This window comes from Manis javanica, chromosome 4, assembly GCF_040802235.1.
Source record: "Manis javanica isolate MJ-LG chromosome 4, MJ_LKY, whole genome shotgun sequence".
In the NCBI taxonomy this organism is placed as follows: Eukaryota; Metazoa; Chordata; class Mammalia; order Pholidota; family Manidae; genus Manis; species Manis javanica.
This window is the reverse complement of record NC_133159.1, coordinates 105,149,527-105,163,144: the sequence shown is the minus strand read 5'-3', so window position 1 is coordinate 105,163,144 and position 13,618 is coordinate 105,149,527. Positions and strand designations below refer to the sequence as shown.

General features: G+C 38.8%; 1 protein-coding gene across 8 annotated transcripts in view; it reads right to left on the bottom strand.

The window, feature by feature from the left end:
• The window catches only part of CHD1L (chromodomain helicase DNA binding protein 1 like), a 121,412-nt gene that overhangs the window by 15,477 nt on the left and 92,317 nt on the right, over nucleotides 1-13,618 (bottom strand). For 5 of the 8 annotated variants that reach the window (XR_012130307.1, XM_073234517.1, XM_073234514.1 and 2 more), the window contains exons 16-19: nucleotides 8,396-8,544; nucleotides 7,458-7,621; nucleotides 6,755-6,960; nucleotides 5,192-5,290 (exon numbers count right to left, since the gene is read on the bottom strand). Coding sequence is in view for 5 of the 8 variants with exons in the window: in XM_073234517.1 (XP_073090618.1) it covers nucleotides 5,192-5,290; nucleotides 6,755-6,960; nucleotides 7,458-7,621; nucleotides 8,396-8,544 (618 nt within the window). In the remaining 3 variants the exon portion in view is untranslated. The remainder of the gene's footprint in view (nucleotides 1-5,191; nucleotides 5,291-6,754; nucleotides 6,961-7,457; nucleotides 7,622-8,395; nucleotides 8,545-13,618) is intronic. The other 3 variants (XR_012130309.1, XR_012130308.1, XM_073234516.1) reach the window with 2 other exon arrangements.

Below are 13,618 nucleotides of genomic sequence, written 5' to 3'. Positions count from 1 at the left end.
GTGAATTTTTTGAAGATGTTTTCATCAGGGATATCTGCCTATAGTTCTTTTCTTTTCATATCCTTATCTAGCTTTAGTATCAGCATCATAATGGCCTCATAGAATGCATTTGAAAATGTTCAATATTTTTGGAAGAGTTTGAGAAAGTTTTGTAGTAATTTTTCTTTAAATGTTTGGTAGGATTCTCCCATGAAACCATTTGGTCCTGTGTTGGGAGGTTTTTAATTACTGAGCCAATTTCTTCACTTGTTATTGTCTGTTCTGACTTTCTGTTTCTTCCTGGTTCAGTCTTGGTGGGTTGTATGATTCTATGAATTTATCCATTTCTTCTATTTTAATTTGTTGGTAACTGTTCAAAGCAGTCTCTCATGATCCTATGTATTTTTCTAGTATCGGTTTTCTCATCTTCCATTTCTGATTTTATTCAAGTCTTCTTTTTTCTTAGTCTTGCTAAAGGTTTGTTAATTTTATTATTTCAAAAAACCAGCTCTTAGTTTCATTGATCTTTTCTGTTGTTTTATTAGTCTCTAATTTCATTTATTTCACCTCTAATCTTTATCTCCCTCCTTCTGCTAACTTTGGGCTTAATTTGCTCTTCTTTTCCTAATTCTTGAGGTATAAAGTTAGGTTGTTTATTTGAGATCTTTCTAATTTCTTAATATATGCATTTGTCACGATAAATTTCCCTCTCAGAACTGCTTTTTGCAGTATCCCTCAAGGTCTGGTATGTTGTATTTCCATTTTAATTTGTTTTGAGATATTCTTTGGTTGTCCTTTCAAGTTCGTCTTTACCTCCTGGTTATTCAGGAGTGTGCTGTGTGCTGTTTAGTTTCTAAGTATTTGTAGATTTTCTACCTTTCCTCATTTGTTGATTTCTAGTTTCATACCACTGTTGTTGGAAAATATACTTGGTATGGGTGTGATTTCAGTCTTATTTTGCTATGACTTGTGCTCTATCATATGATATATCCTTGAGGATGTTCCATATGGACTTGAGAAGAATGTGCATTCTGTTGCTGTTGGAAGGAATGCTCTAAAGATGTCTATGCTGTTCATTTAGTATAACAGTTGGTCCACGTGTATAGTTTCCTTATACACGTGGTGAAAAATAGACTTAGGAAACTGTAACCCTACATTAGTGTGATGCATTAACCACTCAACTATACCATAAGTGTACTTTCATGTTTTCATGCTGTTGATTAGTATCTTTTCATGTCAACCTGAAGAACTCCATTCAGCATCTTGAAAGGCAGGTCTAGTGGTGGGGAACTCCCTCAGCTTTTGTCTGTCTGAGAACACCTCTATTTCTCCCTCATATCTGAAGAATAACTTTGCCAGGTATAATATCCTTGGTTGGCAATTTCTATCTTTCAACACTTTGAATATATCATTTAACTTTCTCTTCGCCTGTAGAATTTCTGCTGAGAAATCTGCTGACAGACTAATGGAGGTTCCTTTGTAGGTAATGTTCTTTTTTTCCTGTCTGCCTTTAAAATTTATCATTAATTTTTAATAGTTTCATTATAGTGTATCTTGGGAAGGTATTTTTGCATTGAGAATATAGGGTGATGTGTTAGTTTCATGGACTTTTATGTCCAAGACTTTCCTCAGGTTTAAGAAGTTCTTAGCTAACACTTCTTTAAATAAACTCTCTGCCTACCTCTCCCTTTCTTCTCCTTCTGGAAGCTAGCTTATTCTGATTTTTGTCTTTTTTGATGGAATCCCATAACTCACAGGGGCTTTCATCACTCTTTTTAAATCTCTATTATTTTGTCTCTTCTGCGTTAAAATTCCTATCTTCCAAGTCACTTGTTTTTTCTTCCATATGGTCCGCCCTGCTGCAGATGCTTCATCTTACATTCTTCATCTCATTCATCAAATTCTTAAGCTCCAGATTTTGAATCTTTTTTGTAATTTCAATCTCTTTGGAAAATAACTAATTTTGTCTATATGTTTTATTCCTCCTTTCAATGAATTCTGAGTTTTCTTATAACTCACTGAGTTTCTTTATAACCAACCACTATTCTGAATTATCTATCATTTAGATTGTAATATTTTGTGCCTTTGAGCTCAGTTGCTGGAGAATGGCCATTTTCTTTTTGTGATGCCATACTTCCTTGATTTTTCATATTCCTCATAGTTAGGCACTGGTGCTTTAGCATTTGAAGTAGCAAATACTTAAATTTTGTGCTCCTTGCTTTCAGCAGACAGGGTGCTGTTCTATGGCATTGTTATTATCTGAGTTTTTCCTTTGTGACATGTACCTGTTCCACTCTTTTGTTCTTTCTTGTAGGCCAAATTTTCAAGCTTTAGTGGCTTCTCTGCTTCTTAAATTCATCAGAGAGGTTTTTGGAAACCTCTTTTTTGCTCTCCAGAAGTTGGTGCTATAATTCAAGTTTGTGGGTTTTCCTTGCCAGCCATCTATGGCTTGTTTTCTAAGTGAGCTCCCTGTCTACCAGAGACTACCTCCAGAGACACACTTGGGTACCCACACAAGGAGCTAGAAGCAGAGTCAGGAGAATTGTGGGTTTAGCACTCAGTGCATTTGGGGGTGCCCACAACCCAGTAGGGATATCCCTGGGGCTCCTGGGTGAACTTCCTGTGGAGCCCAATCCGTCTCACACCATTTGAAATTGTAATCTGCCTCTTTCTCAGCATCCTTCCTCCCCATGTCACAGAGCTCCCACCTTAGTGTGCTGTATCCCATCTGCCTATAACAGCTGTGAACTCATGCTTTTCCTTTTCCCTGTGGGAGAAGTCACTTCCGTGAGACAAATCAGCCCCAGTCAGTGTGTCATTGGGCAGTACTGGTAAAGTTTCTCTTACCATCTCCACTGTAACCAAATTTGTATTTTTTTTTTCCTCCAATGGTGTGCTGCAGTCTGCCTTTGGGAAGGCTGGGCTTCTGCAAGTTGTCTGGGCTTCCGCAAGCTGGGCTTCTGCAAGTTGTCTGGGCTTCTGCAAGTGTGTGAGGACCTTCCTGGATCAGCCCTCATCTGAGGTAAAGGCTCTTTCACTGGCTCCACAGCCCACACGGAGATTTTGTCTGTCTCTTACCACCTGTGCTGGTAGGCAAGACTCCTCTTGGGCCCCCTGGAGTAAGGTGCTAGGTTCCAACAGGACCACCAAGGTGGTTTTGTTTGTGTATGGATGTCTAAATTCATTAATTTAAAGAGGGAACATCTTATACTGCCATGTGGCTGATATTCTGAATTTTTAGGATCTCCAAATTCAGTGCCCCATAAATGGTACTTACAAAGTATCTGGCATTCATTGCAGAGTGAATACAAAACCAATTTGGGGCATCTGGGAGAACAGGAAGTGGAGAGCATGATGACCTGAAAGTTCTTTTAGAAGTCTTAAGTTTGTCTTAAACGATTCAAGTATTGCATTCCAACATACATGTATTTCTCTTTGTACATTTTCCTACCTCATCCAAATCAAACTGATGCTCTAGAAAAATGTGCTAAAATAACTGTCTTTACATACTTCAGTACTTCAATTTGAACCTTTTGTCCTTTCAATCCATCCTGCACACCCCAATATTTTAAATCATTCTAAACTAATGGATCTGCTATGCCATTCCTCTACTCAAATCTCCTAAATTACTTGCCACTACACACGGGATAAGGTCCTGCTTAGAATGGCATGTCCTTGGACAAGCCATATATGGTATTCTATTATGCGGCCCAAATCTCTTTGTAAAATCTAACTCTCTTCTATTCTAGCCTACCTAGCCTAGAGCACCATCCCCTAAATACATTCCTGCCTAGGTCATTGATTAGCTTGTACTGGGAATGGGTAGGAGTCATGGAAATATCAGAAGAATGAGACTTGGTTAGAGATCCTCTTGATATTTCTCCCCACCTCTTAAATTCAACCGCTCTTTCTAGGCCCTAGATAACTTTTACCACCTCCATGAAGCCCTCCCTGGTAATTCTAGCCCACACTTTCATCTACCCTGCTCTCTACTCTACTTCAGTCCTTCTTCGGAGAAAATTGCACACTCCCATCTGTTTTCTTAGCTCTGTGCAACCAAACTTTAGTCTTCATTTTCCCCAAAGTGCTCCAAGATCATGTGACTGCCCCTGGGGCAAATCCAATGGTCTTTTCCCCCAGTTCTCATCCTCATGTCAGTATCCAACAGTGCAGACTACTTTTTGACATCCTTCCCTCCCTTATTCCTCAAAATATTACATTCTCGAGGTTCTCTTACTTATCCAACAATTCCTCTGTCTCCCGTTCTTGCCTCTGCTCCTGTGTGGAGGTGTCCATATTGTACTCTTGCCCTCTCATTTCTCTATCCTACCTCTTCCTCACAATTTCAAACAAGTCCCTCCCAAACAGGGACTCCTCAGTCTAGCTCTGACCTCTCCTGAATTCTGTTTTTCCAACTGTCCAATTAGTATCTAGATCTGGGTTAATAATTTTAACACATATTAAGCCCTTCTTTTAGTAACCTGTTTCAGTAGCGAACATTCACTCTAACACCTTACACCCCTTTCCAGCCTGGAGAACTGGGCAAAAGAATTAAGGAAGACCAATCTCTAAGAAATTTGAAGGGCCCTTCTCTATCGAACAAGATCCTCTGACCTCTCAAGTCCCCAGGAAATAGCCACAGTAATAATTTTGCTACTTTGTGATTTCTGCACATAAAAGTAGGTACCCTTTGCCCTTCTGTACACCAAGGGAAGATAATGTCCAGCCTTCCAATGTCCCCTAGCTCCAAACTTGTCTCCAAGGAATATAGTACCTTAACCTGTGCTAACTTCATAACATAACCTTCAGCACCCAACCCGAGCTCTGGTTAGCATTTTAATGGTGTGTCTGATTTGTCTTTCACAGGTCCTTGACATTTCCATGAGTTATTCTATTATGAAGATGGGGTGAACTGGGTAAACAAGGAAATGAAGTTCATGCCAATACTTTAACATGCATGTAGGAACTGATATTTATCAAAATACTTCCACTTCACAACCCTCATTATAGTCCCATGAGGTAGGTGGATAAGCATTATATAAATTGCAAATGAGAAAACAGGCACAGGGAAGGAGAGGGACTACCTCAAAGTCACATAACAACCAGATAATTGAAGACAGAATTCAGACTCCAACCAGAACTTTTCAACCTGTCCTAAGTGTCTTCTCCTCTCTTATTCCAACCCTAACCCTTCTCTCTGTTTTGTTCTTACCTTTCATTTTCCCAGCCAGCTCATATATTTTTCTTGGCTCAGAAGATCGTGTGTCCAGAGCTGTGAATAAACCACCTCTGCCCCAGCGGCCAGAGTCATCTGATAGAAGAAAGAGAAAATTTTTATCTATAGGAGACAAAGTCTAGTCCACAAAACAAAGGTATGCCAAACATACTTGTAGAAAAAATTTTTTTCTTCCCTTTAAAAAAATCAATCTAATTTCCTAGGAATATCATAGGTTGGGCTTCTCAAATATGTTTCGGTTTTCTAGAATACACCTGTCATCACAACAGGGAAGCATTAAAAAAATTAGTGTTCTGAAAGCAAAATCACTGTGGCACTTCTGTACTTCCTGGGAGATGACTGAGAATAGAGAGTAGATATAACAACACACAGAGTTGAAATACTGGTAATACAATAGCACAAAACTCCCATTTTATAGTTAACAAAGAGGAAAAGTTAAATGACTTATTCAAATTAGCACTAACATAGCTGCTTAGTATCTTCTGTTTACGGTCATTCACTCATTCAATCATACCACAAATTTTTGTTAGCATGTATTATATGTCGGGCATTATTCTATGCACTAGGGTTATAACAGTGGACTAAAAAAAAAAATCCCTACTCCCATGAAGCTAATTTCCTAGTGCAATAAGAGTCAAACAAGTTATGGGTAAAATTGCATTATTTCCAGAAACTCTTGCCTGGCCTTAGTGTATCTCCATATCAGTAGGTGTTTCCAAGGGGTGGAGAGAAGTAGCTATCTCCATATCAATAGGTGACTAAAAGGGTCGGGGGAGCGAGGTTATATCTGTACTGGAGAGGTTTGGTGGGGTCCCTTTTTGCACCTTTTTGCAGCCGGATCACAGAGAGACACGGGGGTTGGGGGTGGGGGGGACGGGGCAGAAGTGAACAGCTGCTTGTAATCAATAAACAGGCTTCTCCCACTTTATTTCTCCCTTTGACTGATTTCGGCTTCAAAGGTTATTTGCCCTGGGCTGGGAACATATTTTCCCCCTAGAGGTACAAAAGTACACACTGTCAGGCAGGCATATGTGTGATAAAGTAAAATAAGGTAGGGAGAAAGGATAGAGAATAACAGGTGTGGAGATGGGGTGTGTTTTATATGAAGCACTCAGGGGCAACCTCTCTGAGACACATAATATGAACAATGCTTAATGTGGCTATATGGGGAAAGAGAAAGAAAGTTTAAAGTACAGAGGTGGTAAGGGAGAGAACATGACTGGAGTTTTGCTTTCTCTCAAGGGATTCATTTGTCTTATAGATGTTTCCCCCTTTCACCCTCTTAAAAACCCAAGCAGAGAAGAGGGTAGATAATATCCTTTAAATGGATAAGGAAGCTGAGGTCCAGAGAACTTGGGTTACTCAACCAGGTAAACAAGAGAGGCAAGAGTCAAATCTAAAATTCACACATTTTTTTACCACGTGAGACTGAACTGAGAACATCAGGGACCTGTAGGTCAGGGCTCTGCCTCATCCTCCCCAGTTCTCGGCACCATGAAGATGGAGGCGCCCACTCCAGACCTGTGCCACTTCTCCTACCTACGCAGTGCACGATGACAGCATCCTCTGACCCGGCCTGTGGGTGGGTGACATCGCCACTCACATACTTGATGGAGGTCAAGTCCGGGTCTTCGTACTCTAGTTGGGCAGAACTCTCATCTTCACCCTCCTCCAGGCCGTCTGGTTTGCTCTCCTCAGAAGGCAGGCAGAAGGACTGGTAATTGTGGGACTCCCACCAGGCCATCCTTCAACAAGCCAGAGAGAAAAGGAAATTAACTGGGCCTATCACAATTTCCCTGGGAGCACATTCTGTACTGCTATTCACAAACAGAAATGCAATTAGAAACACCCTCATCAAGATTTTCTGCCTATTTATGAATAAACAAGTCTTACCAATTACCCTAACGGCCTCCTGACTGAACTTCAGTAACAAGCAGCCACCAAACACCTCTGTCTTTAAGGACACGACTAAAAGGTACCAGCTCAACAGCTACAATAAAACCTTAGAATTTTCTTGCTTCCACTGAATGTATCTTTTCTGCCTTAGGCACTCACTTAAGTAGACTAAATGATAAGTAAACTAACTTTAAGGTTACTCTATTACTAGTAGGAACTACCAGCTTTATACAAGTTTTCTTCAATTTTAAAATGATGTTAAACTATGGGCTTGCTATACAACAGTGATTCTTTACCAATTATGACCCTCAGCTTAACTAATAATAAAATTAAATAATACACATACTTTCTCCTATGCTCCGCTTCTTCCTTCTTTCTCTTCTTCTCCTCTATTACTCTCTTTCTCTTGGCTGCTGCTGCTTCTCTTTCCTTCCTTCTATCCTCCAGCTCTTCTGGGCTCAGAATCCGCTTCCTTTTGGTTGGCCCTCCTACCATACCAGGGATGAGAACCTGCAGGAAGAACATGAACCTTACCCAGAAAGGCTGGGGGCTGCCTATTCATTCATGAGATTCACTCATCCCTAAAATACTCTGTATGGAAGCAATATGCTTAACACTTTCATGCTACCTTATGTGGTGGGAAACGGTGGCAAGACACTTCAATTGACTGCTCATATCACGTATCTGACGGGCATGGTGACCATGATATTGTACTTTAAACTCAACCAAAGCCCTGGCATGGTTATTACAACAATATATCATTTTGATTAATTTCATTAGGAGTAAGTTACTTTAGAAAAGTAACTTTTTAATTAAAGGTGGATACCACTTTAAGTTTAACAAAAATCATACTACAATGTATATAATTCTTTCTTAAATAGAATATTTCAACATGATTATCTTAATGACAGCTAGCATTTAATGAGCACATATTTTAAGCACCAAATACTGTGAACATTATATATATTGTTTATGACTGCCTTCCTCTGTTAGACATAGGGGTGTGATTAGCAGCAACAGGGTATGGTTTTCCGGTGTAACACGGAGATCCCACAGGAGTAGCTTAAATGGACAGGGTTGGTTGCACTGGAATTAAATGGTAAAAGACACTTTCCTTGTAATGTTTTTTACACCAACTTCTTACACAGTTTTTATACTAGGAGACAATTAGTTATACTCACATTTCAATAAATACTTATTTCTTAATAAATCACTCCCAGCATTTTTTGTTCTCTTAGGATGAGAGTTGGAAGAATTTGTTTTACATAAATTAATGGTTCTTACACTGACTTTATTTCGGAGTAACGGGCCCTCTTGACCAGTTCTCTCCAAAATGGTTTTCTGAAGATTCGCCAGTTGCTCAAATGATTCTCTGTCTTCTTTACTAGGCTCCTTAGAATAATCTTTACCTTCAAATAAGTACATATGATTTTCTAAGAACATAAAAGATAAAAAGAGAAAATGTCAGGTACTAAAGAAAAATGGATTAATTCTATACAAAGCAATAACCAGGGAGAACAAGAGAATACTGTATTCTAAATGGGCTAAGATTAGCTTGTGATGAAGGCATTGTGTTTCTCATCCCAGTGATACTGATGGGTTTGGAATCCACATCAGTTTGGAACCTCACACATCTACTTTTCAAAGGAGAGAGCATAGGTGGAGCCCTCTGGCCCATTTCCAGTTAGTCTGCAAGTCTCTGCTGGATACTTGCACCCTATAGAATATCGGATCACTCATTACTCATTTATTCCACAATATTCCTCAGCAATAAATATTACATTAAGATCACCTAATAAAAGACAACTGAGACATACTTTTTTATTCTGAATACACTTTTAAATAGTGAACTCTTTCCTCCTTTTCTGTAATATTAAAGGAGCAAGTGGCAAATCTATAAGAAAATGAAGAATCATAAAAATAATGCCTTGGATTTACAATATTCTTTACAGATACCATGAAGCATCCTCGTGAGCTTTACTACAATCCTGGTAAAACTAACCCCACTTAAGAAAGGGAAAACAAGCTCAGATAAAGACTAAGGAACTCCCTAATTCTCACTGCTAATAAATGCAGGTGGCAGGATTTTCTGACTCAAAACCCAGTGTGCTCTTTTTTTAGTATACTACTGTGTCTACAGAAGAATGAAGAGATAATAGGCCAGCAAAAAATAATTATAGTAATAACAATAATGACCACAGTATAATCTTAAAGAGCACTTTATGCTATCAGAGCACTTTCATATCTATTATCACATCTGATCTTTGCAACTGTTTAAAAGAGTAAAACAGACATTAACAGCACCATTTTACAGATAAGGACACAAAGGCTCAAAGAGATTGGGTGATCTTCAAAGATCATGAATCAGTGATAAGGAGAAGTCATGACAAGCCAAGACTAGCAACGACAAAGTGGTGAGAGAATGATTCTAGAGGGAAGCAGAGTTAATAGCATATGTTACCAAAGAATGTATTTTCACAGCATTATGAAATCAGCTATGTTTTCTCTAGAGAGTATGAAAGCAAAACATTTTCATTCTCAAGAGATCAACTGCTTCACACTTGTACCCAAATCCAACCAGCTGTAATTCTAATTGGCATTTGCTAATTAAATCAGCAGGGGGCTTTCAATGAGGTGTTCTATCAACAAGTGGAAGAAAAAAACAGAGCTGCGAAGTGTCAAATACGATCAACATATGTACATTCATATTGCATGCAATTCTCAAACTTACAAACACGCTTTTTAAAAAACCCTGGCATTCAAGATAAAGTAACTCTGTTTTTTTCTTATTTTTTATTAGGGCTGCTTTAATTACAGGCTCTTACACTCATTTATATTATTTTCAATAGTGCTCCATGTTTTCACTCTGCAGCCAAGACAAGACTGGAGGCCACAGGCCTAGATCCTCATCTTTATCCTGCCAGTGGAACCATCAGCCATAGACTGAACCTAGATTCATTGATCAAAGACAAAATTCCAAAATTTAATACAACTTGGAAATCTTTTTTGGCAGTGGACTGAGAAATATAATTTCCTGGAAAACACTGAAATTTTATGTTGTTCTATTAAGTATTAGAAAAATAGGCTGAAATTAATCTAAATGAGTTCAGAAATGTGTCCAAGCTTCAGTATTTAGGGTAGTTGGAATTTAAGGTAGTCAGAAGTTAAAAACAGGGCCACATACATCTATTTCTTCTCCCACCTAAAACCACTAATTGCCAGTAAAGAGATTTTAAGGAAATATATGAGGCAACAGTGAATGAAAAGTTCAGTAACTCTTGGGAAAGTGGCTGGACAATTATAAGATTAAGAAGACCAGTAAAATAAAAATACAGATGCCTAGTCAAGGGACTAGAGACTAGAGACCATTTTCAACCCTCCAAAAGCTTCAGACTTACAAGGACAAGAGTGCGGGCACACAGAGAAACACCAACAGGGGTGTCACAGGCCCCCGGAGAGCTGCATCTCTTCAGTTTGAACAAATAGGTTTATTCCAACTCCTACCTCACCCCTTCCAAGAAGGATATAAAAGGACTCACCTGCGGAGAAACTGATTTTGCCCAGTGAAAAGCCTTTAAATACAAGACATCTGGCAAAGCCCCCTCAATGCACAAGCTGGCTCACCAGCCAGTAATAAAAACCAAGAGTCCATATACCTACCCAGGCCAAGGCTACCTGTCAGCTTTGTCACCTCCCCAGTACATGTGATCAAATAGCCAGAGGACACCAAGTATTCCAGGAAAACTACTAACAAGAACAAGAGATTCCAAAGCAAATTCTGAAAACAGCAGCAGCAATTGGAGGAAAGAGAGACAATGCAGGGGACAGAAGAATGTTCTTTAAAAAGATGTAATAAATATCCTCCCTAGAATACTTTCTAAAAGCTATAATAAATGTCCTCAGAGAGGATATTATATCCCTGACATGAGAATAGGATACAACTGAGGCAAGCAAGGAATAAGAAAGAATACTTGAAGAAAAAATGGAATACTAATATTAAAAAAGTTTAAAGATCTACTATGAAAAGCTATATGCCAACAAGCTGGAAAACCTAGAAGAAATGGACAACTTCCTAGAAAAATACAACCTCCCAAGACTGACCAAGGAAGAAATACAAAAGTTAAACAAACCAATTACGATCAAAGAAATTGAAACGGTAATCAAAAAACTACCAAAGAACAAAACCCCCGGGCAGGACGGATTTACCTTGGAATTTTATCAGAAACACAGAGAAGACATAATACCCATTCTCCTTAAAGTTTTCCAAAAAATAGAAGAGGAGGGAATACTCCCAAATTCATTCTATGAAGCCAACATCACCCTAATACCAAAACCAGGCAAAGACCCCACCAAAAAAGAAAATTACAGACCAATATCCCTGATGAATGTAGATACAAAAATACTCAACAAACTATTAGCAAACCGAATTCAAAAATACATCAAAAGGATCGTACACCATGACCAAGTGGGATTCATCCCAGGGATGCAAGGATGGTACAACATTCGAAAGTCCATCAACATCATCCACCATATCAACAAAAAGAAAGACAAAAACCACATGATCATCTCCACAGATGTTGAAAAAGCATTTGACAAAATCAACATCCATTCATGATAAAAGTTCTCAGAAAATGGGTATAGAGGGCAAGTACCTCAACATAATAAAGGCCATATATGATAAACCCACAGCCAACATTATACTGAACAGTGAGAAGCTCAAAGCTTTTCCTCTGAGATTGGGAACAAGACAGGGATGCCCACTCTCCCCACTGTTATTTAACATAGTACTGTAGGTCCTAGCCATGGCAATTAGACAAAACAAAGAAATACAAGGAATCCAGATTGGTAAAGAAGTTAAACTGTCACTCTTTGCAGATGACATGATATTCTACATAAAAAACCCTAAAGACTCCACTCCAAAACTACTAGAACTGATATCAGAATACAGCAAAGTTGCAGGATACAAAATTAACACACAGAAATCTGTGGCTTTCCTATATACTAACGATGAACCAATAGAAAGAGAAATCAGGAAAACAACTCCATTCACCATTGTATTAAAAAGAATAAAATACCTAGGAATAAACCTAACCAAAGAAGTGAAAGACCTATACCCTGAAAACTACAAGTCACTCTTAAAAGAAATTAAAGGGGACACTAACAAATGGAAACTCATCCCATGCTCGTGGCTAGGAAGAATTAATATCGTCAAAATGGCCATCCTGCCCAAAGCAATATACAGATTTGATGCAATCCCTATCAAATTACCAGCAACATTCTTCAATGAACTGGAACAAATAGTTCAAAAATTCATATGGCAACACCAAAGACCCCGAATAGCCAAAGCAATCCTGAGAAAGAAGAATAAAGTAGGGGGGATCTCACTCCCCAACTTCAAGCTCTGCTACAAAGCCATAGTAATCAAGACAATTTGGTACTGGCACAAGAACAGAGTCACAGACCAGTGGAACAGATTAGAGACTCCAGACATTAACCCAGACATATATGGTCAATTAATATTTGATAAAGGAGCCATGAACATACACTGGGGAAATGACAGTCTCTTCAACAGATGGTGCTGGCAGAACTGGACAGCTACATGTAAGGGAATGAAACTGGATCACTGTCTAACCCCATACACAAAAGTAAATTCAAAATGGATCAAAGACCTGAATGTAAGTCATGAAATCATAAAACTCTTAGAAAAAAACATAGGCAAAAACCTCTTAGATATAAACATGAGTGACCTCTTCTTGAACATATCTCCCCGGACAAGGAAAACAACAGCAAAAATGAACAAGTGGGACTATATCAAGCTGAAAAGCTTCTGTACAGCAAAAGACACCATCAATAGAACAAAAAGGAACCCTACAGTATGGGAGAATATATTTGAAAATGACACATCCGATAAAGGCTTGACGTCCAGAATATATAAAGAGCTCACACGCCTCAACAAACAAAAAACAAATAACCCAATTAAAAAATGAGCAGAGGAACTGAACAGACAGTTCTCCAAAACAGAAATACAGATGGCCAACAGACACATGAAAAGATGTTCCACATCACTAATTATCAGAGAAATGCAAATTAAAAAAAAAAATTTAAAGATAAAATACAAGAAAAAACAAAGAACAGAGTCCTGCAGAATGCCAGCTGCCTAAATTCCAATTTCTCCATATATCCTATAAAACAATACAAATCAACAAGGATAAGAAAACTACCCGCAATCCATGCCACTACAAAACTAGGAATCACAGAACATCATACATAGGCTTTGATTTGCAAACTATGAGGGAAGTGACCATCCGAAAGCCAGCTGAGTCAGCTCCCGAGGCGCACTCCAGAGTGGGCACACAGACTGCATGGGAGGAGGAGAGGGCAGTAGGGTCCTAGCAGTGTCAGACAGAATTTATCTCCCCAAAAGGAGGTCATACCCCCAATGGGAAAATAATAAGGACAGATCTGAGACCTAGCAGCTCAGAGCAGTGTCTGCTAAAGAATTGTAAG